This window comes from Hypanus sabinus, chromosome 11 (genome assembly GCF_030144855.1).
Source record: "Hypanus sabinus isolate sHypSab1 chromosome 11, sHypSab1.hap1, whole genome shotgun sequence".
Taxonomy (NCBI): Eukaryota; Metazoa; Chordata; class Chondrichthyes; order Myliobatiformes; family Dasyatidae; genus Hypanus; species Hypanus sabinus.
In genome coordinates, this window is record NC_082716.1 from 96,568,542 (window position 1) to 96,595,312 (window position 26,771).

General features: G+C 40.9%; 1 protein-coding gene across 3 annotated transcripts in view; it reads right to left on the reverse strand.

The window, feature by feature from the left end:
- The window catches only part of LOC132402205 (rab GTPase-activating protein 1-like), a 570,990-nt gene that overhangs the window by 452,281 nt on the left and 91,938 nt on the right, over positions 1-26,771 (reverse strand). For all 3 annotated transcript variants that reach the window (XM_059984929.1, XM_059984928.1, XM_059984930.1), the window contains exons 9-10: positions 26,482-26,584; positions 25,198-25,364 (exon numbers count right to left, since the gene is read on the reverse strand). In XM_059984929.1, coding sequence (XP_059840912.1) covers positions 25,198-25,364; positions 26,482-26,584 — 270 coding nt within the window. The remainder of the gene's footprint in view (positions 1-25,197; positions 25,365-26,481; positions 26,585-26,771) is intronic.

Here is a 26,771-nt window from a genome sequence, read left to right on the forward strand (position 1 = left end):
AAATACTAAAACTAAGCTCTCTTTCCCAATCCTTTTTAGTCTTATAAAGAGGCTCTGAACGTATCTTCATAATTATATTATAAAGTTTTGAAATAAGCCCTTTTTGAAAAGGGTCTAATTCAAATAAACTCTCCAAAGTATCTGAAGGCACAAAATTTGGAAACGTAGAGAGTACAGAACTTAAAAAATGTCTAATCTGTAAATATCTAAAAAAATGAAATCTCGGCAAGTTATATCTGTTGGATAATTGTTCAAAAGACATGAAACAATTATCTAAAAATAAATCAGAAAATCTTAGTAATCCCTTAGTTTTCCAAGCTGAATAAGCTTGATCTATAATGGAAGGGTGAAAAAAACAATTAGATACAATAGGACTATTTAAAACGAATTGAGTCAACCCAAAAAATCTCCGAAATTGAAACCATATACGCAATGTATGTTTAACTATCGGGTTGTCAATTCGTTTCGGCAATTTAGAAAGAGCAAAAGGGAGAGAAGTCCCTAAAATAGAACCCAAAGCATAAGCTGATACCGATTTAGTTTCTAAACTCACCCAACAAGGGCCAAAAGATCCACCCCCATCTTTCAACCAGCATAACAAATATCTAATATTAGCTGCCCAATAGTAAAATCTGAAATTAGATAATGCTAACCCGCCTTCCTTTTTTGTCTTCTGTAAATATGTTTTACCTAACCTGGGATTTTTATACTACCATATATATGAAGAAATTTTAGAGTCAACATTAGTAAAAAAAGATTTCGGGATAAAAATTGGTATCGCTTGAAAAATATATAAAAACTTAGGTAAAATAACCATCTTAATAGCATTAATCCTGCCTATTAGAGATAGAGACAAAGGTGACCACTTAGTAAACAAACCTTTAATCTGATCAATTAAGGGTAAAAAATTAAATCCAAACAAATCTTTATGGTTCTTTGTGATTTTGATCCCTAAATAAGTAAAAGAGTCATTAACTAATTTAAAGGGTAAATTTCCATAAATTGGAACCCATTTATTTAATGGAAACAATTCACTTTTATTAAGATTTAACTTATACCCAGAAAACTCACTAAATTGAGCCAATAATGATAAAACTGCTGGAATGGATTTCTCCGGGTTAGAAATGAATAGTAATAAATCATCTGCATACAAAGATAACTTATGAATATCTGTCCCACGATTAATACCCAAAATATCCTGTGATTGTCTGATGGCAATTGCCAAAGGTTCTAAGGCAATGTTAAATAGTAATGGACTAAGAGGACATCCCTGTCTAGTGCCCCGAAATAGGCGAAAAAAGGGAGATCTTTGATTATTGGTAACCACTGAGGCTACTGGAGTATGATAAATCAATTTAATCCATGATATAAATATCGGACTAAAATTAAACTTCTCCAACACATTAAATAAGTAAGGCCATTCAACTCTGTCAAATGCTTTCTCCGCATCTAATGAAATCACGCATTCTGAAGTATCATGTGAGGGAGTATAAACAATATTCAACAATCTCCTAATGTTAAAAAAAGAATAACGATTTTTAATAAAGCCAGTTTGATCATCTGAAATAATTTTGGGTAATACCTTCTCCAATCTAGATGCCAGTAACTTAGAAAAAATCTTGGAGTCTACATTCAATAAAGATATAGGTCTATAAGAAGCACAATTAGTAGGGTCTTTATCTTTCTTCAATATTAGAGAAATGGAAGCTCTATAAAAAGATTGTGGCAAATTCCCTAATCTAATGGCCTCCTCAAAAACCTTACCTAACCAAGGGGAAAGAGTAGCGGAAAAAAATTTTAAAAATTCAACTGTATAACCATCTGGACCCGGTGCTTTCCCAGAATTCATTGAGGAAATAGCCCCTTTAATTTCTACATCCGTAATAGGAGTATCCAATATCAAAAGATCATCAGATGATAACCTTGGAAAATTTAATTTCCCCAGAAAATCAGACATGGTATTATAATCTTGAGGAAATTCAGATTGATACAGGGAGGTATAGAAATCTTGAAATGCCTTATTTATCTCATCATGATTAACTGTCAGATTCCCATTCTGCTGACCAATCTTAGTGATTTGACGTTTAACCAGAGCATTCTTCAATTGACTAACTAACAGTTTACCAGATTTATCACTATGTATATAAAAATCAGATTTAGTTTTCATTAATTGATTTTCAATCGAGGATGTAAGTAATAAACTATGTTCCATTTGAAGTTCAACCCTTTGTTTGTAAAGCTCCTTACTAGGAGCAATCGAATATTTCTTATCAATCTCTTTAATTTTATCAACCAATAAAAGAGTTTCCATCTTGATACGTTTCCTCAAACCAACAGAATAAGAAATAATCTGTCCACGTATATAAGCTTTAAAAGTGTCCCAAAGTGTTCCGTAGGAAATATCATCTGTAGAATTAGTTGAGAAGAAGAAGTCGATCTGCTCCTCCATAAATTTAATAAAGTCAGAGTCTTGCAACAAGGTAGAGTCAAATCGCCATTGTCTAGCATTAAAAGCTGTATCCGTAAATTTCATAGAAAGTAATAACGGAGCATGATCAGAGATAGCTATAATATCATAGTTACAACCGATTACCAATGGAATAAAACAAGAGTCTACAAAAAAATAATCAATTCTTGAATAAGAGTGATGAACATGTGAGAAAAAAGAAAACTCTTTGTCATTAGAATGCCGAAATCTCCAAACATCAAAAACTCCATTGTCAGTCAAAAAGGAGTTAATACAAGTGGCCGACTTATTAGGTAAAGTCTGAATAGATAAAGATTTATCCATCAGAGGATTTAAACAACAATTAAAGTCACCGCCCATTATTAACTTATATTCGTTTAGATTGGGTAAAGAAGTAAATAAAGACTTAAAAAAGTCAGGACAATCCACATTTGGAGCATAAACATTAACCAAAGCAACCTTTTTATTACAAAGTAAACCCGTAATTAACAAAAATCTGCCATTTGGATCCGAAAAAATATCATGTTGAACAAATGAAATAGAGGAGTCAATAAGAATTGAAACTCCTTTTACTTTAGCATTCGAATTTGCATGATACTGTTGACCCCGCCAAAATCTAAAAAAACGAAATTTGTCCTCCCTCCTCACATGAGTTTCTTGTACAAAAATGATATGAGCATTAAGTCTTTGGAATACTTTGAAAATCTTCTTTCGTTTAATTGGATGATTTAAACCATTAGTATTCCAAGACACAAAATTAATGGTCTGAGCCATAATTCTATAATCAACCCTTTGGTATAGAAAGGGTTAACCAACTTATAAACTCATGCACCCGGAAGAGGAACAAAAGTAGTGAGAAGACCCGGAAGTGACGACAACACAGACATATTTGAAGTTCAAAAACAGCCCGAATAAAAAAACTAACACAAACTGGTACAAAAAAAAATAGAATTAGAAAACAGACCATCCCCCCACCCCCCGAGAAAAAGAGAAAAAGCCAAAATATGACTTAAAAAGAGAAAAAGTAAGACTAATCCTACCCCCATGTCAGCTGAAGAACACTCCATATAAAAAGGATATAAATAAAAGAATCACCCCAACTTTAAAAATTAAAATCGCTCTAATAAAAACCATATTTCTAAGTATAGTTAGTTGTAAAAAGAATAAAAATATAATCACTAAAAACAATTATAACTCGGGCTCTGGCCCAGACAAAACAAAAAATATTTAAGCTGAGATAAGCGATGCCTTGTCTGGGAGAAACACGAAAAATATAAACATATTGCCATCTTAAGCAAAACCAAAAATCTTTTCCAAAAAACCACCATCTTAATCAAGGAAAAATTCACCTTCAAAGAATTAAAAATATACCTTCAAAGGAACAAAGTTAATAGACAAGTATGTAGTTAAATGATTAAAGTGTATAAGGCAAAACAATTAACATGACGCAAACACACTTTAACTTGAGTTTAAAGTGTAGGATGAACCTACACCAATAACCAGATTATAATTCTGGTTTAAGAGATCGAGAACCATCTTATACAATCAGAATCATTCATTTATTAAAGACTGGTGTCTGTAGCAGTAGGGAAGTTCTCCTCCAGATATTTTCTCACTTCTGAAGTTGAAAGGAAAACTTGTCGTGGAGCATTCGACGGAGAAATTCGAAGCTTCGCAGGGTATAGAATCGCAGGTTTCAGATTTTTCTCATAACATTCAGCCATCAACGGTTTAAAAAGAAGCCTTCTTTTTAAAAGATCTGAACTAAAATCTTCGATCAGGCGGAAGGAAAAATCTTTGATTTTAATCATTCCTAGTCGACGAGCTGCTCTTATAACTTGTTCTTTGTCATGTACATAATGGAACCGGACAATTATCACCGAAGGTTTGTCTGTAACACTCAGTGATCGACGCCGAATTCTATGTGCCCGATCCAATAAAGGGGGGTTATTCGGGAAAATTGTCGGAAACGCTTCTTTTAAAAGTTGAGCAAAATATTTCGAAGGGTCATCTTTTTCTATGCCGTCTGGAAGACCAAGTATACGTACGTTCTGTCTTCTGGAGCGATTCTCAAAATTGTCACTCTTGGCTTTAAGGGCTTCCATCAGCTTAATGGTCGAAATTAAATCCTGTTGCAGTTTTCCAATAGTCAAATCTCGCTTCCGAGCTTCTTCTTGCAGAGACGTAATAAGAGCTTGTTGCTGTTTAATTACTAAATCCGTCTTAACCATGTACTCTTGAAAAGCCTTTATATCTTCTTTAAAAAATTGTTGTAGTTCAGCAAATTTTTGATTCAAAACCTCCATAAACAATTCAAAAGTTAATGGTGTTTGTTGTGTCGGAGCCTGCTTTTTTCCGTTACCGTTCGGATTACGTCCGGGATCCCGTCCCTTAGACCTGAGAGACATTTCTGTTTGCATATCATCAAAAGTTCACAACAAACGCTTGGCAGTAAATCCAAAAAAAAAGAATAAAGAAACTTTCGGTATAGGTAAAAATAAGCTGAATAAGGGTGATCAAAGGTTAAAAAAAGTAAAAGTTATGGAGCGAATCCAAAACGGTACTCACTCCATGAGCGTCTCCAGCTGACTCTTTAAGCATTTCAAAACGGAACAGTGTTCTGTCTTTCATTATATTGCAAAGAACTGTTATTCCTTTAGCTATCCAGTCCATAAATCTAGCATCCAGTTTATTCTGTGTTAAATCCGAGTTATATGAACACCATTTAAGAATTGCAATATCTCCCTCTAGTTTATATTTTTTTTATAATAGTTTTCCATATTTTAAGAGTCCATTTCACCCTTGGGTTATCAATAGTATTTATGTACCTTTGTAGGTTGCTATCAGCCAAAATTGCCTGTATGGGGATGGAAAGTATCCACTTCTCAATGTTTTTCCATTGACCGTCATATAATGGGTTGCACCAGCATATCACAGCCCTCAACTGTGCTGCTAAATAATAATCTCTAAGAGAAGGTAGACCCCATTCTCCCTTTCCCTTGGCTAATTGCAAAGTTTTGAGATGAACTCTGGGCCTTTTACCTTGCCAAATATACCTTGATAACATCTTGTTCCATTCATTGAATTGATTTTGATTAACCTCTATTGGTAGGGTTTGAAAGAGTCTGGGCAGTATATTCATTTTAATAGATTCAATGCTTGAACCAAAACTAAAAAAAAAAGGAATTAAGTTCCATCTTGTTATATCTTCCTTAATTTTTTTTAACATATAGGCTGATAATTGCATTCTGATAATTTTGCCAAATTTTTTGGCATAATGATGCTCAAATATTTGAAATACTCTGTTTGCCATGCCTTGGGATATCTACTTTCAATTTCTCTTGGTGGGCTACAGTAACATGAAAGTAATTGGGTTTTATCTATGTTGATCTTGCATCCTGATAATTGACCATATTGTTCAAAGGATTGCATCAGTTTAGGTAGAGTATGTTGGTTGCCCTAGATAGATCAAAATGTCATCCGCATAACAGGCCAATTTATGCTCTGTCCCTTTAATAGTAATTCCCCTGATATCTTCATTTTGTCTGATGTATTGAGCTAATAGTTCCAAATATAATGTGAAGAGTAGCGGTGACCATGCACAATCCTGTCTCGTGCCCCTTTCTAGGGTAAGGCTATTTCATAAATATCCATTGATTCTAATCCTAGCAGTAGGGTTGTCATATAGAGCCAGTGTAGTTATAATAATTGTGTCATGGAAACCAAACCTATGTAAAATTCTGTAAAGAAAATTCCAATTAACCGAATCAAATGCCTTTTCAGTGTCCATGCTTATCACTATTGCTTCGATTTTATTTTTTTGTATATAATCCATATCCTTCGTATGTTGTCTTGTGTTTGGCGTTGTATAAAACCGGTCTGATCATTATGTATCAGTATGAGTAGAAACTCTTCTAATCGTTTGACCATGATGGAGGTAAATAATCTACAATCTGCATTAAGAATGAATATTGGTCTAAATGACCCACATTCCATTTTATCCTTGCCTTCTTTCGGTATAGCTGAGATTATCGCTTCCTTCCAGCTGTTTAGCATTTGTACCTTTTTCAGAGCCCAGTTCAGTGTGGGGAGTAAGACAGGAATTAACTCATTTTTAAATTCTTTGTACCACTCTCCGGTATATCCATCTGATCCTGGTGACTTGCTTAATTTAAGCCGACTAATTGCAGCTTTTAATTCAACTTCAGTTATGTCAGCAGTCGTCGTTCTATTTTGTTCTTCACTTAAAGTGGGTTACTCTAGATAATTCAGGAAGGTGTCAATTTGGGTTATGCTTCCCCCTGAAATTTTGGAATATAGAGTTTTGTAAAACACTTCAAAAGCTTCTTGAATTTCACTTAGCTTATTTTTTTATCATTTTTTTTCTTGGATTCCTAATTGTATGAATTGTATTTTCTGCTATCTTTTTTATTTTCAGTTTCCACGCCAGTATTTTCGTAGACTTAGATCCACTTTCATAATGTCTGTTTCTGAAATATTATTTTTTTCCTGATTTCTTACGTAGCCAAACTATTAATTTCATTCCTAATTTTTTTTTAATTTCCTCAAATGTATCCTGTGCCAGATTCAATTTGTTTTTTTTCTAGTTCCTTCAGCCTATTTTGTAATTCCTCTAATGTTTTATTCCTTATTTTTTTCTTATATGAAGATATCGCTATAATTTTCCCTCTTAAAACAGCCTTCAGAGTATCCCATAGAATGGGAGGTGAAACCTCACTATTATCATTGAATTCTAAGTAAAGACCAATTTCTTTTTTAATTTGTTCCTTAAAGTAGGGATTATTGAGTAGACTTGAAATTAGTTTCTAAATAGTATTCTTTGGCTGAAGGTCAAAATCAACAGATAAATATATAGGTGCCTGGTCACTTACATCTATTGTCCCAATTCCACAGCTTATTTTTATTTTATGTTTATGTTTATTTTGTCTTTGTCTTTTCCAAATGTTACTAAATAGTTTATTCGTGTATATACAGAATGGGGGGCAGAATAATGAGTGTGATCCCTTCTGTTGGGGATAAGGTCCCCCCATATATCAATTAGACCAACATCCTCAAAAAGTGTATTCACTTTCTTATGTGAGGATTTTGTTTCATAGGTTTTTCTATTGGAAGAATCTAACTTTGGTTGTAATTATAAATTTAAGTCTCCCCACATATCAGGAGACCTTCTATTTCTATTACCATAATATTCGTAATTTTCTGAAAGAAGCTAGTATCACTTCCAGGGGGTGAATAACTCTAGTTATTCAATAGAGTAACTGAATTTCCATCTATATTCCCCCTTACCAAAATACATCTGCCCTCCTTATCTCCCATTTTGAATACTTTTTCAAAATTTAGCTTGTTTGAGATAAGAACAGCAACTCCTCTCCTATGACCTGATTCATATGAGGAGAAAAACAAATTAGTGAAGCCTACTTTCTTTAGTTTCTCCATGCTCATTATCACTTAAGTGAGTTTCTTGTAAATACACCTCATGGTATATTTTTTTCATTTTGGATAGAATTCTACAACATTTAATTGGATTTAACAGCCATTGACATTAAAAGAAATGAATTTTACTTTGTCCTTAGCCATCTGTCAATATATCATTAAAATTAGCAGAATAAAGCTTAATCGATCTGCACTCTGAACAATTAAGAACCAAGAAACACGAATAATCATTTTAAAAAGGCAGCGAAGGTGTCATTCCAAGGCTGAGGTCTCTAGTAGATGACCCTGGGTTGAGCTAGAGGAAATGTCTAGCTGTGGCGGATAGCCCCTCCTACCTGTGAGTTGAAAGCCCCCATTGCAGTACCCATAAAAGTAAGTACACAAATCTATATCCATTACACAGAAAAAATTTCCCTGTGTATTCCTCCCATATTTATATTCTCATTTAGGTGGGGAAAAAGGAATGAATGAATGCATAAAATAGAATAATTGAGTAATATAAAATCCACATTATAATAAGTATTTCTCAAGATAGGTATATGTCTATTTTTGCTTCTGTTTAGCTTCTCAACACTTTTAAAGTTAGCCAAACCTTATGGCTCTTCTGGAGGGGGTGAGGGCTGTCCTTGGAAAACTCCCAGTCTCTTCCTGATATATTTCTCTCGCCCTCCTCCCGCCCCTGCTTTCTCAATTCTCTCACTATTTCCCAAGCAGAGTGGGATAACTGCTCAGCCAGGTTTTCTCTCAGTTTGATCACACTGATGGGCACACCTCCAGCCTTCATGTCTGTAGTTGCCTCTTCCACCATCTGATACAGTTGGATCCGATCATCATAAAACACCCACAGTTTAGCAGGGTACAGAGTTTGAAATCTAATCTTTCCTTGCTTTGATATTTGCTTTACTTCAGAGTATTCTTTATGTCTCTGCAGGACCGCTGGGGAGGGGGGGGAGTGGTAATCTTGATCGAAATATATTAATTTCCCATCCAAAAACACCCTCTTCTTACCCCAGGCCCCTTCGTAGAATCTCCAACTTGGTATTGTATTGAAGGAATCTAATTACAATTAAGCGTGGTTTATCTTCTCTGTCTCCAATAGGCCGTAGGGCGAGCGCACAATGTGCCCTCTCAATTTCAAGCTCCATAGTCAAGGGAAGCTCCAGCGCATCCTGCAGCAACTTTCGTACAAACTCCATCATAGACAAACCCTCCACTCCTTCGGGAACATTGTATATCCTGATATTTTTCTGCCGTGATCTTCCCTCCAGGTCAATCAGTTTACTTTCTTGTTGATTTAATATTCTTATCGTCTTACTTAGTATCTGTTCCACGTTTTGCACACAATTTTCTACCTTCTCAATTCGTGTCTCTGCCACCACTATTTTTTGATTGACATTGGCGAGCTCTGACATGATATCATTTAGTTGCTGTTTTATATCTTTTTGAAACTCTCGTATCTCTTCCAGAATTTGCCGCTTTACCCAAATGAGGCCCATCATCAGCCTTGCTACCATGCTTTTGGGTAGGAGAGCTGCTCACTGCACCCCTCTTGTCCATAGGCTCCGTAGTGATGCTTTTTTTATCTCCATTCTTTTCCCCCATTCTTGCCCCTTTTATGAATTCAGATATTCTTGAAAGATCTTATATTTGAAGGATTAACAGGACAAAATTTGCGTTTTTCCAGAGGAGCTATTGACTTAAGCTGCCATTCTGGACGATGACATCACCAGAACCGTCAACCCTAGGTAATTTCTAAGGTAAGGACATGTTCGGCACAGCTTTGTGGGCCAAAGAGCCTGTATTGTGCTGTAGATTTTCTATGTTTCTATGTTTTTACATGAGTGCTACTGGACAAGTCATTAAGGCAGCTCACACTACTCTGCTTAGGCACAGGTATAATTATTACCTTTTTGAAGCAGGTGGGAACTTTCAACTTAGTAGTGAGAGGTTGAAAATCTCCTTGAATACTCCTGCCGTTGGTTGGCACAAGTTTTCAAAGACTTACCAGGTTCTTCATCAGAGCCTGCCACCTTGTGAGGATTCACTCTCCTGAAAGACAGCCTGACATTGACTTCTGAGGCAGAGATCACAGTCACTGGGTGACAGAAATAACAGGAGGATGTGACCACCAAGATGACTAGCACTTGGCTTGGTTATATGGGAGAAAGGAATTCAGCCCCACTAGCCAATCAGTCTTAAATCCTCTGCTGCTCATATATGAATAAGGGACTGAGTCTGACTTTGGAATGCAAATTTCCTCATGTGTGGAGTAGTCAAGGGATACCTACACCTTAGTTGCTGATGTAGAAAAGTTGCAGCATTAAAACAGGGTTGCCATGGTCTAGGTAGTGTCCTGCACAAGGTTACTGTGGTCCAGGTAGAGTTCTACACAAAATTGCTGCAGTCTGGGCTGACGTCCTGCATGAGCTGCTGTGGTCTGGACTGGTGTCCCACATGAGGTATTGCTGTGGTCCAGGTCAGATCCAGCACAAAGCACATGAAAACTTGGATAAAGTGTGTTGCTTAAAATGGAATTCTAAAGTACGAGTGTGTGTATGTATGAAAGAGAATGTGAAAGTGTGAGAGAGAATGTGAGAGTGAGTATGTGTGATTGATAGCATGCCTGTCTCGGACCTCTAAAGGATCCCAGTATGGGTTTGTACCAGTAAGCATTAAGCATGTTGGGAAGTAAATTGAAGTGTGTGGAATGGACTAAATGAGTATCTGCACATGTATTCTTAGAGAAAGGAAAATGTGAGACTGTAGGGTGGTATGTGTTTGTTCACTGTAGATACAAAATGCAAAAACAGTTGAATGAATACTGTAAAAATACAAAGTGAGCAAAAATCAAAGAAGGAAAAGACACAGAAAGAACAGGCAAAGTATAATAGTGTCTACCTCAGTGTTTGAAAAGAAACAATTAGTATTAGAGTGTGAGAATGAACAGAGCACAGTTTCAACAAAATCCATGCCAAGAGATGCCACTTGATTATTCAGTGATGAGGAATTGAGGATATTTAAAAAAATCATTTTGAACCTATGTAACCTCTGGCTAAAAGAATAATTGGGACTGAATAGGAATTTTTGAACTGAAGTAAACTTTGTATTCAGCAGTTAGCTAAAAAACCCGGCTTATACTAGTTTTCCTTTGGTATGCAGAAAGAGACATTTGGAGTTGATAGCATTATACATTATACCCTTTTTTGAGTAAGGGGAGGAGGACTAACCGATAAGGACAGGAATGAACATCCATCCATAATTAAGTCAGGGCCTTGTAAAAGGAATAACTGATAAGGACTGGACAGTACATCCATCTGTAATTAAAACCTTGATTTAACAAACTCTCTTATCTGTAATTAAGTTTTGCACCAACAGACTTGGTGGGAGTACCAGTTCTAATAACATCTGCAACAGTAATGTATGGGACTTACTATGTATAAATACACGGCTGTAACCAAGTGGGTCCACTTGTCCGATGGTGGCAGTACTTACATGCCTTCCCTTTGACAACTGGCTCTCAATCTACTGCAAGAGGGTGTGCAATAAAATGCTGTAACTATAAAAAGCTGGTCTCCTGAGTTTTATTCAGATTCGACTTTAACACTGAGGTTAGTGTCATCTGGTGCACTGCCACAGGTGGCAATTCCGAACAGCACTATGGAAGATGGGAGGTGAAGGGTGCAGAGAGGATGAGAAAATTGTTGATTTTAACATACCTTGAATTAATCTAATAGGAGCTTTAAGAAAATGTTTCCCTTGTGTTGTAGATTGACATAAAACAGTGTCAGCCAGGAGACCATGTGTGGATTAATATGTAGAACATGTAATTAAATATTTTCAAATGTATTCTAGTTTAACTCTAGGAAGCAGAAACACCCATCTTAATAAACGTTATTGTAAATCAGTTGCAATCTAGGTTAAAGGAAAGCATAGTGTTACTTATGTGAGATGAGAACAGCAAAGTAAAATTGTGAGTGCTTTACAAGATTGTCACAAGCATGTACAACATCAAAGGATTAAAACTGTTCAGGGGAATGAAGACAATAATTGTGTGAGACTTCCCAGGCTGCTTCACTATAAGGCAATATTGTATATTGTTTTAAAAGCATTGTAATAACTGTCCTATACTGTTCGAATGTTATTTTAACATAGCTTTGTTTTACATTAAACTAAATTTAAAATGACCAAATTTTGACCAGATTAACTTTTGCTTAAAATTTCACTGTAAACTTCAGTTTTAACAGTACCTACTATATACACATATAGCTCATGTGACCCACTCATGACTGGTAATTTTTGTTTTGAACAGCATAGTTGTTTAGATAATACTATTCTAAATGTATCAGCATTACAGTTCCTTGATTCAACAAACATGGAAATGAGAAAGTGGGCACAGTAGGGGTAAATATGAGGACATCTGTAAAGGGTATGTCATTAGGAATAGAAAAGGGCAATGTTATGATAGTCATGGGAGATTTTAACATGCATGTCGACTGGGAAAATCAGGTTAGTAATGAATCTCAGGAGAGTGAGTCTGTTGAAAGCCTAAGAGATGGCTCTTTAGAGCAGTTGTCGTTGAGCCTACTAGGGAATCAGCTATACTGGATTGGGTGTTATGTAATGAACCGGAGGCGATTAAGGAGCAAAAGAATCCTTAGTAACCAGTGATCACAATATGATTGTGTCAAATTGAAATTTGATAGGGAGAAAGTAAAGTCTGATGTAGCAGTATTTCCGTGGAGTAAGGGAAAGTACAGTGGTATGAGTGAAGAATGGGCCAAAGTAAACTGGAAGGAGCTGCTGGCAGTGATGTCAGCAAAGCAGTAATGGCATTCTTTTCTGGGAAAAATGAGGGGGGTGCAGGACATGAGTATTCCAAAGATGAAGAAATACTCAAGTGGTAAGATAGTACAACTGTGGCTGACAAGGGAAGTCAATGCTATTGTAAAAGCAAAAGAAAGGGCATACAACAAAATAAAAATTAGCGGGAAGATAAGAGGATTGGGAAGTTTTTAAAAACCTACAGAGGGCAACTAAAAAAATCATTAGAAAGGAAAAGATGAAATATGAAAGTAGCTAGCAAATAATATCAAAATGGATAGCAAAAGTTTTTCAAGTATGTTAAAAATATAAGAGAAATGGGAGTGGATACAGGACCACTAGAAAATGAGGCAGGAGAAATAACAACAGGGGACAAAGAGATGACTGATGAACTAAATGAGTATTTTGCATCAGTCTTCACTGTGGAAGACGCTTGCTGTATGCCTGATGTTGTAGTGTGTGAAGGAAGAGAAGTGGGTGCAGTTACTGTTATAAGAGAGAAGATGCTCAAAAAGCTGAAAGACCTAAAGGTACATAAATCACCTGGACCAGAGGAACTGCACCACAGGGTTCTGAAAGAGGTAGCGTTAGAAATTGTGGTGGCATTCGAAATGATCTTTGAAAAACCACTGGACTCTGACATGGCGTCAGAGGACTGGAAAATTGTAAATGTTACTCCACTCTTTCAGAAAGGAGGAAGGCAGCAGAAAGGAAATTATAGACCAGCTAGCCAGATCTCAGTGGTTGGAAAGATGTTGGAGTCAATTGTTAAGGATGAGATGATGGAGTACTTGGTGACACAGGCCAAGATAGGAAGTCAGCATAGTTTCTTACAGAGAAAATCCTGTCTGACGAACCTGTTGGAATTCTTTGAGGAGATTACAAGTAGGATAGATTAAAGGGATGCAGTGGTTGTTGTATATTTGGACTTTCACACATGGTTTCCTTCAGGGAAAATCCTGCCTGACGAACCTGTTGGAATTCTTTGAGGAGCAAGGATGCGATGCTGAGGCTCTATAAGGCACTGATGAGGCCTCACCTTGAGAATTGTGAACAGTTTTGGGCCCTTCATCCTAGAAAAGATGTGCTGGCATTGTAGAGGGTGTAGAGGAGGTTTGCAAGAATAGTTCCAGGAATTAAAGGGTTATCATACAATGATACGCATATTGGTGGAGCACTGTATGGGACCAGAGCCATCTAACATCTGATAGCTCCGGACCCGTACTCACTGGAATTCAGAAGGATGAGAGGGGGATCTCATTGAAACCTTTTGAATATTGAAAGGCCTAGACAGAGTAGATGTGGTAAGGATGTTTCCCATGGTGGGAGAATCTAGGACAAGAGGGCACAGCCTCAGGATAGAGGCGCCTTTTCAAAACAGAGATGCAGAGAAATTTCTCTAGCCAAAGGGTGGTAAATTTGTGGAATTTGTTGCCACATGCAGCTGTGGAGGCCAGGTTGTTGGGTGTATTTAAGGCAGAGATTGGATATGGCATCAGAGGTTAAGGGGAGAAGGCCAGGAACTGGGGTTGAGGAGGAGATAGAGAAAAAGGATTAGCCATGATTGAATGGCCTAATTCTGCTTCTATGTCTTATAGTCTTCAGCGGACAGCCTGGTCACTGGGCTCGTAGATGCCCTTGGGCCAAGTAATCTATAATAATAGTTTCTGCCTCCACCACCAGCACCAAAGTCTATGCAGTTTAACTAATCCATTCCCAAACTGTCCTTAAGAACTTGTACAATTTTAATTCTGACTGTTGTAAAGGGTCACTTGATATAAACTCTCATGTAATATTGCTTTGATGGCTCTTCCTGCCAATCCAATGCTGGTAAAAATTTTAGTGGAGAATCCTGGTGGAACTGCAGGGTATGCACCTTTTATAGCAGCTGAGGTCCTTCTCTCTTGTTCTGCACAAGCAGCTGAATCTTTTTGCCTTAACATCCTTGCAGCTGGTGCACTGATTCTCATTTTGCCTTAAGAGCAGCACATTACAATGGAGATTAATGGAAACTATGTTGGTTTCTCACCTCTCCTGAACTCTGATAAAACACAGTGAATATTTTCCCGTTTTTCAATTACTTACTCCAATTGTTGTTTTAAACTATGTGGCTCATACTAATGGAAATGGTGAAATAACTGTAGGGAACAAACGGGCTGACTGCTTTGCTAAAGCAGCAACAGCAGATCTATATGGACACAACCAGTGTGATCAGGCTGGGTTTTTTTTCCAAATTCTTTTGACGAACTAGAACAATTACAGCATGTGGCATCTGTAGCTGAGAAGACTCTATGGAATAAAGCAGAATGCAGTATGCATAAGACTATAAAGGATAGTGGGTATAATTGAAATGAGAGATTCTCGACCATAGCAAGAAAAGTAACAGCAAATGCATGATTTACCAAAGACATAATCCCAAAAGACGCTGCCTCCCCCAGAATTCATTTGTGTATCTCCTAAATGTATGGGTTGTGATTAAGTTCTTGTTATTGTGTTTGTTCTCCCCATGGGTAAAAGCTTATCCAACTCAGAAAAATGATGTAATTGGAGTTAACTTATATTATAAGAATTCATTCCTAGGTTTGGAATTCCAGAAAAAATCTCAAATGATAACAGTCCTCACATTATTGGTAAAGTTGTCTAGGATTTGACAAAAGTCTTGTAGTGTAAGCATCATTTCACCTGCCCTTACCACCCTCAATCTTACAAGGCAGCTGAAAGGCAGAACGGGACCCTGAAAAAAAGGTTAGCTTAGTTGTGTAACAAGATCAAACTGAAGTGGCCAGAGATGCTTCCACTGGTCATCATGGAAATGCACTGCACTCCAACTTAATGACAGGCCTATCCCCAAATGAACCATGTGCTTGCCAGTCACCCCTCCCTTTTTAATTAAACAGACGGATATCCATATTATGAATGAAAACATGGTGCTGTGGCGACCCATTTCCTAGCGCACTCGAACCGGCTCACAAATAGCCAGTGTGCAGGCACAAAGGCCAGGTACGCAACAAAGGGAAAAAGCCTGCGGGGGTTTGTGAGTACATGTCCCTTGGAGCATCCGCACCCGGGGAGGGCAGGATGAGGGAGGCTTTAAAGCAAGGCTGTGAAGTTCGAATAAAATCATCTTTAATTGCAGTTTACCAACTCCGTGTCGTTCTTTTAGCGCTGCGTGTAGCACACCACTACAATTGGTGACCCCGATGCCGCATCTGTTCATGCGGTTTCGTTGAAACTGCCAAGCTTCTGGGCGCTGCAACCTCACCTATGGTTCCAGCAAGCAGGAGCCCAATTCCACGTTCGGCAGATAACCTCAGAGGACACACATTACTACTACGTGGTGAGCTCCCTCAACCAGGACACAGCGGCCCAGGTTGCGGAGTTCGTACAGTCTCCCCAGCGGACGGCAAGTACATGGAATTCAAAGCCCTGCTCCTAAGGACTTTTGGATTCTCACGGCGCGAGAGAGCTGCCCATTTACTGCACCTGGATGGTTTGGGAGACAGACTTCCATCGGCTTTAATGAATGAGATGCTGTCTCTGGCCGACGGACACAAACCCTGCCTCATGTTTGAGCAGGCATTTCTGGAGCAGCTGCCCGAGGACATACGCCTGCTACTGTCCGACGCGGATTTCAGCGACCCCCGGAAGGTGGCAGCCCGGGCGGACTTGCTGTGGAACGCCAAGAAGGTGAGTGGGGCATCCATCGCACAGATCACCAGGCCACGCTCCCAGCAGCAAACCAGACCAGGCCTGGCCGCAGAGCCCGCTAACCCCTGAGGCAGGGGTGGGGAGCCCAATGAACAATGGTGTTTCTACCACCAGCGGTGGGGTGCAGAAGCCTGCCGTTGTCGCCCGCCCTGCCAGGTCCCAGGAAACACCAGGGCCAGCCGCCACTGATGGCTACGGCGGCTGGCCTTCGGGATAGCCTCCTGTATGTGTGGGACCAGCGGTTGGGACGCCGATTTTTGGTCGGCACCAGTGCCGAGATCAGCGTCTTACCTCCAACGAGTTACGACACCCACAACAGGGCACCGGGTCCCCCCCTGAGGGCCGTGAACAGCAGCACAGTAAGGACCTATGGCACCCGTCAGGTGCAGCTACAGTTCGGCTCCAGCCGGTTCACGTGGGACTTCACACTGGCTGCCGTAGCCCCACCGCTTCTCGGTGCGGATTTTTTGCAGGCTCACAGACTACTGGTCGACCTGCCAAGGACTGGTCCACGCCGAGACCTTTCAGACGTTCTCCCTGGGTGCAGCCCAGTTGCCAGCCCCTCACCTCGACTCCATCATGCTGTCCGACAACGACTTCACCAGGGTCCTGGCGGATTTCCCATCGGTTCTGGCACCGCAGTTCACGGCAGCCATGCCCCTACACGGCGTACAGCACCACATCCCGACCCAGGGACTACCCCTCCACGCCCGTGCTCAGTGGCTTCCCCCGGACAAGCTCCAACTGGCGAAGGAGGAGTTCAAGAGGATGGAGGAATTGGGGATCATCCAGCGGTCCGACAGCCCATGAGCCTCCCCGCTCCACATGGTGCCCAAAGCGACAGGGGGCTGGAGACCGTGCGGCGACTACCGCAGGCTGAACGAGGCTACCACACCGGACCGCTACCCTGTGCCACACATTCAGGACTTTGCAGCAAATCTGCACAGCGCAAGGATCTTCTCCAAGGTAGACCTCATCCGAGGATACCATCAAATCCCGATGCATCAGGACGACGTCCCCAAAACGGCTCTCATCACCCCGTTCGGCCTTTTTGAGTTCCTCCGCATGCCATTCAGCCTGAAGACTGCCGCACAGACGTTCCAACGGTTAATGGATGCGGTGGGACACGACCTGGACTTCGCATTCATCTATTTGGACAACATCCTCATAGCCAGCAGCAGTCGTCAGGAGCATCTGTCCCACCTCCGTCAACTCTATGCCCGGCTGATTGAATACGGTCTAACAATCAACCCGGCCAAATGCCAGTTCGGGCTCGACACCATTGACTTCCTGGGCCACAGGATTACTAAAGACCGGGCAACCTCTCTGCCCGCATAGGTAGATGCGGTCCGCCATTTCCCCCGACCCACCACGATCAAAGGCCTTCAGGAATTCGTAGGTATGGTCAATTTCTACCACTGCTTCCTCCCTTCAGCTGCCCGGATCATACGTCCCCTGTTTGCCCTGCTGTCGGGTCCGGGCAAGGACATTACCTGGGACGAGGAGTCCACCGCCACTTCCATTCAAACGAAGGAAGCCTTGGCGAATGCCGTGATGCTAGTACATCCCAGATTGGACGTCCCTACCGCCCTCACAGTGGATGCATCTAGCACGACAGTCGGTGGGGTACTGGAGCAGCTCATCGTGGGTCGCTGGCAACCCCTGGCGCTTTTCAGCAAACACCTGCGGCCACCTGAGCTCAAATACAGTGCTTTCGACCGGGAACTGTTGGCGCTATACCTGGCAATCCGGCATTTCAGGTACTTCTTAGAAGGTAGGCCCTTCACCGCGTTCACGGACCACAAACCGCTTACCTTCACGTTCACAAAGGTGTCCAATCCCTGGTCGTCCCGCCAGCAGCGCCGTCTGTCCTACATCTCTGAATACACGACGGATGTCCAGCACGTCTCCGGTAAGGACAATGTCGTTGCGGATGCGCTCTCTCACCCTCACATTCATGCCCTTTCCCAAGGGGTAGACTTTGAGGCGCTGGCAGAGGCACAGCAAGCAGACGAGGAGATCCCGAGTTACAGAACCGCAGTCTCTGGTTTGCAGCTCCAGGACCTCCCCGTAGGCCCAGGTGAGAGGACTCTACTCTGTGACGTCGCCACCGGCCAGCCCCATCCCGTCATCCCGGCACCTTGGCGGCGACGTGTTTTCGACTCCATTCATAACTTGGCGCACCCCTCCATCCGGACAACTGTCCAGATGGTCTCCAGCAGGTTTGTTTGGCACGGACTCCGCAAGCAGGTCAGTGAATGGGCCAGAACGTGCATGCACTGCCAGACGGCCAAGGTGCAGCAGCACACCAAAGCTCTGCCACAGCAGTTCCACCCCACCCACCGTAGCGCACTCGAACCGGGTCACAAGTAGCACACCGCTACAGTGCATTATTATAGATAACTAATATAAGCTCTTAAAGGTTTTCATCAACAAGTACTTGAACCCCAGAAGATCATAACTACTGCAGAGTGTCGGACCCATCAACCAGGAGAGTGGATACTGGTGAGACCCTACCGATGAAAGAACTGCCTGGAGTGTGCTGGGAAGGTCCATTCCAAATGTTGTTGGAATGTGCCCTCTACTGTGCCTATTGTCTTGTTTATTATTTATTGTAATGCCTGCACTGTTTTGAGCACTTTATGCAGTCCTGGGTAGGTCTGTAGTCTATTGTATTTTTTTTTCTGTGTTGTTTTTACGTAGTTCAATGTCGTTTTTGTACTGTTTCATGTAGCACCATGGTCCTGAAAAATGCTGTCTCGTTTTTACTGTGTACTGCACCAGCAGTTATGGTCGAAATGACAATAAAAAGTGACTTGCCTTGTTGACTGCTTTAAAGGTCCAAGGAAAGCCAGCATGGATGCACGCTTTGCACATTAGGCCAGTGATGTCACCAGACCAGGGAGCAGAATACCAGACCTTGATAATAAGGACTGATGGAATGAGCTCTTGATCTTTGCTATTTGTCATCTTAAGTAACCAATATGCATTCTAAGTTTTGGGTAATCTGGGTACCTATTTTCTGCATAAATGCAGAAGTTATACACAACACTAAAACTCCTAACACTTTGCTTCAGTTATGAATATGCATCGCATACTTACAGGTCGGGTTGTTGGGTGTGCTCTAAGGACCTCTACATTCAGAAGGTGGATTGTCAATGTGCACTATTCTCCTGAATCATAGTGAGTTTGATTCAGCGTTTTACTTTGATAATGAAACCAGAACTGTAAAGGGACCAGGAAACTGTTTTGAGAATTAGCATCAACCCACCTACAACGGCATGTATAAACTCCCCCACCTGAAGCTGCTTCATGTGAATAGGGGTGAGGTATGTTATTGTAACCAACAAGGGACAAAACTTATTGCTTCTTAGTGCTCAGAGAGGCTGTGCCAGAGGGGATGAGGGGATGGTCGGAGACTTGGAGGTTCAATGGACTCGGAGTCTGCTGCGGTCGGGGTACTTTCACTGTGTGCTGCATCTGCTAGGCTGGGGCAAGCGGTGTTTTCATTGTGTGCTGTGTCTGCGAGGCTGAGTCGGGCGGCGCCGTGGAAGTCCATAGCGGGGGTATTCCCTTTTGCCGCCTGCGTGGGATGACAAGTCTATCGGGACCCCGAGGACTTGTGGAAACTGTGTGGTGGTTTCTTTCGAACTTATAGTCTTTTAACATCTTTGGACTATTTTTACTGTGCCCATGGTCTGTTTTTTATCAATTATGGTATTGTTTGCATTGTTGTAACTATGTGGTTTTGTGTAGGTCTTGTAGCTTTAGTTTTTGGTTTGTTGGGTGGTAGGGTTGGTCTCCTGACTTGGTGTGTCTGGGTAGTCTGGTTTTGTCTGGTGGATTTGGAGCTCCTTTCCAGGAAACGCGCTAAGATGGTAGCACAATATTAATACGCAGCAGCCTCTCCGGACTCTGGATTTGGGGATTGCCAAACGTTATGTGGATTTTCTGGTGTAGTCTGTTTTGTTGTGTGCTTTTGTGATATCATTCTGGAGGAATGTTGTCTCATTTTTCAACTGCATTGTAGTTGTGGTTTCTAAATGACAATAAACCGAAATTCAATTCAATTCAATTCAACTAGACTAAGGTAAGAGTATGTGCAACGCCTATACCACTGGTGACCCTCCAACCAGTTAGCCTGACCTCAGTGGTTGGGAAGATGTTAGAGCCAATTGTTAAGGATGAGGTGATGGAGTACTTCATGACAAAGGACAAGATAGGACAAAGTCAGCATGGTTTCCTTCAGGGAAAATCCTGCCTGACAAACTTGTTGGAATTCTTTGAGGAGATTACAAGTTGGATAGATAAAGGGGATGCAGTGGATGTTGTATATCTGGACTTTCAGAAAGCCTTTGACAAGGTGCAACACATGAGGCTGCTTACCAAGTTAAGACCCCATGGTATTACACGAAAGTTACTAACATGGTTAGAGCATTGGCTGATTGGAAAGAAGCTACGAGTGGGAATAAAAGGATCCTTTTCTGGTTGGCTGCCAATGATTAGTGGTGTTCCACAGGGGTCAGTGTTGGGACCACTTTTTTTAATGCTGTATATAAATGATTTAGCTGATGGAATAGATGGCTTTGTGGCTAGGTTTGCAGATGATACGAAGATTGGTGGAAGGGCAGGTACAGTTGAGGAAACAGGTAGGATGCAGAGGGCCAGATTTAGAAAATGGGCAAGAAAGTGGCAAATTCAATACAATGTTGGAAAATACATAATCATGCACTTTGGTAGTAGAAATAAATGTGCAGACTATTTTCTAAACAGGGAGAAAATCTAAAAATCTGAGATGCAAAGGGCCTTGGGAGTCCTTGTGCAGAACACCCAAAAGGTTAACTTGCAGGTCGAGTCAGTGGTAAAGAAGGAAAATGCCATGTTAGCATTCATTTCAAGAGGTCTAAAATACAAGAGCAAGGATGTGCTGCTGAGGCTTTATAAGGCACTGGTGAGGCCTCACCTTGAGAATTGTGAACAGTTTTGGGCCCTTCATTTTAGAAAAGACGTGCTGGCATTGTAGAGGGTCTAGAGGAGGGTCACAAGGATGATTCCAGGAATGAAAGGGTTATCATATGATGATACGCAGATTGGTGGAGCATTGTACAGACCCAGAGCCATCTAACATTTGATGGTTCTAGGCCTGTACTCACTGGAATTCAGAAGGATGAGGGGGGATCTCATTGAAACCTTTCGAATGTTGAAAGGCCTAGACAGAGTAGATGTGGAAAGGGTGTTTCCCATGGTGAAAGAGTCTAGGACAAGAGGGCATAGCCTCAGGATAGAGAGGCACCCTTTCAAAACAGAAATGCGGAGAAATTTCTTAAGCCAAAGGGTGGTGAAATTGTGGAATTTGTTGCCACATGCAGCTGTGAAGGCCAGGCCGTTGGATCATTTGAAGACAGAGATTGATAGGTTCTTTATTTGACACAGTATCAAAGGTTACAGGGAGAAGGCTGGGAACTGGAGCTGAGGAGGGGAAACAAAAAGGATCAGCGATGATTGAATGGCGGAGCAGACTCGATGGGCCAGATGGTCTAATTCTGCTCCTATGTCTTATGGTCTTATGGAATCATGTTATGGTATTTACTAGGTGCCTGGCTGCCAGGAGTACCCCTTAAAAAAGTAGGATCTTTGGCCTGAACCAAACTGTGGAGTGGCTTTTGTTATCTGGCTTATGTCATACCACTTTTGTACTACCTTCCCAGACTCTCTCTAAATTCCACTGTGCAGGCCTGCCATCGAAGGAACATTATGGAAACTGAGTGTTTCCAGATAATAGCATCCCTGTTCTGAGGACCTGCCAGACTCACTCACAAGAGTGTCAATATGGCCTGAGCGCTGGAGAAACTGATTAATAATGATACATGATAAACATGATACAAATCAGGCCATCAATATCATCACTGCAGAAATAGTGGCAATCTGTGGTCCTTCAAAATCAATTTGCATTGAACTTTTTGTTGGCCAAAAAGGGTGGTACTTGTGCTATCACTGGCCAGATGTATTGCATATACATCCCTGATATGTCCAAGAATATCACCAGTTTAGCTGTGCACATCCAAGTAGAAGCTGGTAAGGTTAGGGTGATTGAGGAAAAAGCTGCACAAGACTCCATGCTCGCTTTGGGGACCCTTTAGCTGGCTTCACTGTGTATATGGGGTCTGGGGCAACCCTATTGTACAGTGAGCAATGGGAGCTTTATTCTTGTTAGTTGTCATATTACTCTGTAGAATATTAGCTCACAGAGCAGCTACGTCCATCATGATACAACAGCCAATCGCCCCTGACAAAACTGTCACAGAGTTTCAGACACTCTGTGTTATTGAAATTCAGTAAGATTTATGTTGTCCTACACAGGATAAAGTGGAGGGAGTGTGAAAGTTGCAATACGGAAAGAGTTAAAGACTACGGCCAGACAAGAATAGCCTAAGGCAGTTGTAGTAAGTGAGACTACTGGAGAACCTCTGCTTAGTACAGGCAAGATAGGCTGGGGTGACTGGGACAGTGTGAACTCAAGCCAGACAAATGAGGTCTCTGTAGTGAGACTTTTCCAGATTGGTCTTCCTGAAACATAACGTCCTTTTACACAATAGTGGTGCTGGAGAAAACAAGATAAGGATAACAGACTGAATACAGGAGTCTTAGGACCCACATCACCATGGTTGGAACAGTAATTACCCCTCAACCATCAAGCTCTTGAACTAGAGGGGATAACTTCACTCATCCCATCACTAATCCATTCCCACAAACAATGGAGTCATTTTCAAGGATTCTTTATCTCATGTTCTCAATATTTATTGCTTGTTTGTTTGTTTGTTTATTTATTTATCTATTTATTTATCTATCTAGCTATCTATCTATCCATCTATCTATCTATCTATCTATCTATCTATTTTCTTTTTGTATTTGCAGTTTGTTGTCTTTTGAACTTTGGTTGCTTGTCTGCCCTGTTGGGAGCTGTCTTTCATTGATTTGATTGTGGTTCTTGTATTTACTGTGAATACCCGCAAGAAAATGAATCTCAGGGTTGTACATAGTGACATAAATGTAGCTAAATAATAAATTAACTTTGAACTTTGAGTTTGTAAAGCATACCCAACAACTAAGGGACAATTGTCTTTACTAACTTCAAAATATCATCAGCTGCCCACTTGAAGTTTCAATCAAATTTTAACACCTCTACTGTGAGTGGCAATTGATTCTGCAATCAAGCAACTCAACATACACAATTTACCAAATGGTCAATATCCGTAACTGATAAGCCAATTCTATATAAAAATAGCAAGTGTGGGTGACCGGGCCTATCCTGTTCTCCTTGTGCACAAGTGAAATAAAAAGAATGCCTGAGTCATAAGCATGGAGATCTTCTGGGCCCGGTTATTTTAATTATTTTATTCTATTTATTTTATTACCAGCAATTATAATTACTTTGAGGATCCACCAAGATGAAATAGCCACTCTATTCTAAACTCTGTCACAGCAGTGTATTCCCAGGACATGGAAATGGCTCAAAGATATTCTGAAATCTTCCTTGAAAAAATAAAACATCCTTATCAACTCCTGAGATCCTTGGCCTGTTATTGCTCAAAATGGAACAGTTCTGGGATAGAACTGAGAAGCTCAAGTCTATGCATTGGGAACTCCAGTGAAACAGAGGAAGGAGCACATGACCTCTCACCAATCAAACAGCTCTTGCTCCATCTATGGCAGTCTACAGATACCTCAAAACTGCAGTGGAAACAAGTCATCCTCAATCCTGAGAAACAGCCCAAGAAGAAGACTGCACATTAAAAGTACTTTAATTGCATGGAACGTTTTGAGATGTTTGGAGACATTTTTTTACATATTTACTTGATTGCTAAAGCTGGTCAGACTATCCTGAATTTTATACATAGAATAATGACAGCAACTGTAACCAAGGAATGAAATGGTTCTCTTCCTGATCTGAAGGAATGGACCTGTCTCTCAAACTGTTCTACGCCTCCAATCCCCTAAATGGGGAACGGTCTACATTCATCCCAGAGCAGGGATGATTCCTTGGAAAGGAAATCATGAAGGGACATAGGGATCAGTGTCTATAAGGGAGGGATGTAGTGTTACACTAATACGTTTAGTGCCAAGGAAGGGAAGCATCTCTTGGTATCAGCAGAGCAGACCCATCTCTAAATAACATCTTCTGGCATCTTGGGCTCAGATACCAAAGTGTAGATGATTCCTGACCCTGAAGTAGAGTTACAATTTGTTAAGTTCCAGTGTTAATTTATAACTATTTCTTCTCCCCCATGGGCCTGAGATAGTGTGTTTTCCTTCCTCAGTAATCTCCCTCCTTGCACATATCCCTGCAAACAACAGAAATGCTACACCTGCACATTCACCTCCTCCCTTACCTCCATCCAGGGCCCAAAAAGTCCTTCCAGGTGAGGCAACATTTCAACTGCAAATCTATTATATCCAGTGCTCCCAAAGTGGCCTCCTCTAAACTGGTGAAACCCGACATAACTTGGGGAACCACTTTGTAGAGCACCCTCACTCCATCCACCAAAAGTGGAATTTCCTGATGGTCAACCATTTTAATTCCTAACCCCATTCCCATTCCCATTCCAACATGTCAGTCCACGGCTTCCAGTTTTGTTATCCATTTCTATAGATGCTGCCTGACCTCCTGAGTTCCTCCAGCATTTTGTGTGTGTTGCTCTGGATTTCCAACATCTGCAGAATCTCTTGTGTGTAGGTAATACTCCTACCTGTTTCAGCTTCATGTGGAAGGCTTCACTGAAGGTCTTTCTGCTGAAGTACCAGAACCTCTCGTTGGCTGAATACACACGGACCACAGTTTCTAACTGAAACCGAACTGGCTCCACCACCTCAGTGATCACCAAGTCCACAGCTACCGTCATGTATACCCTCACATCTGCGAGCAAAACAAATCCAAGCTAAAATTAGTCAACCAATGTTGTACTGAAAACAGAAACTATTGGAAATACTCAGCATGTCAGGCAGCATCTATGGAAAGAGAAACAGAGGTAATGCTCCAGGTATTCTGGTTTACTTACACATTCCAGGATTTGCTGAATAAGTACAAGATACAAGATTCAGTTTATTGTCATTTAGAAACCACAAACGTAATGCAGTTAAAAAATGAGACAACGTTCCTCCAGAATGATATCACAAAGGAACATGATAAAGCAGACTACACCAGAAAATCCACATAATGTTTGGTAATCCCCAAATCCAGAGTCCAGAGAGGCTGATGCATATTAATATCACGCTACCATCTTAGTTCATTCCCCAGAAAGGAGCTCCAAACCCACCAGACAAAACCAAAAACTAAAGCTACAAGACCTACACAAAACCACACAGTTAAATATAGTTACAACAGTGCAGACAATACCATAATTGATTAAAAAAAAACAGACCATGGGCACAGTAAAGATAGAAACTGGCAACTGAAGGTATTAGTGGCAGTATCAGTGGTAGGAGCAAGAAAACTGATGGAGACTCTCATTGGTGGGTTGGAGGTGAAGAGGGATAGCAGCCTCAAATTCCTGTGTGTTAACATCTTGGGAAACCAGTCCCTGGCCCAGCACATAGATGCAATCACAAAGAAGGCATACCACTCCAAAGCTCAAGATGATTTGGAGTGTCACCAAATACTCTTAAGAAACTTCCAGAATGTTGAATATTGAAAATATCCTCAATTCAAATTCAGATTCATTTATTTAACACATATACATAAAAAATATACAGTGAAATGTGTTGTTTGCATTAACAACCAACACAATCTATGGATGTGCTAGGAGCATTCTGCAGGAGTCACCACACATTCCCATGCCAACAATTGGTTGCATCATGGTCTGATACAATAGTTCTAATGCACAGAACCAAGGCTGCAGCAAGTAGTGAGTGGACTGCATTAACTTGTGTATTTAACGGTGTACCAAAAGACCTGTTTCTCTGCTGTACTATTCTCTGGTGTGTGCTTTTCCACATACTACTAAACGTAGTGGATGAAAATGAGCTGTTTTTACCTTTGGGAGTTTCTTCATTCAGTGCCTGAAAGGCAGGACCATTCGGGTTCCATATCCCCGTGATGACATAGGACTTCCCATCAGCACTCTTTCCCATGGACTCCTGAAAGCAAAACAAAAATAAAATCAGCAGTGAGAAGGCAAATGTTAAAAGAGTAAAGAACAGTGTTGTGCCACCCCCCTGAAAATACTCTCTATTGAAGAAGCATTATCCCCTTCAAAGGTAAACACATCAACTACAATCATCCAAGTATTATGGGGAAATGCCTGACAACATGCCACAATGCCTT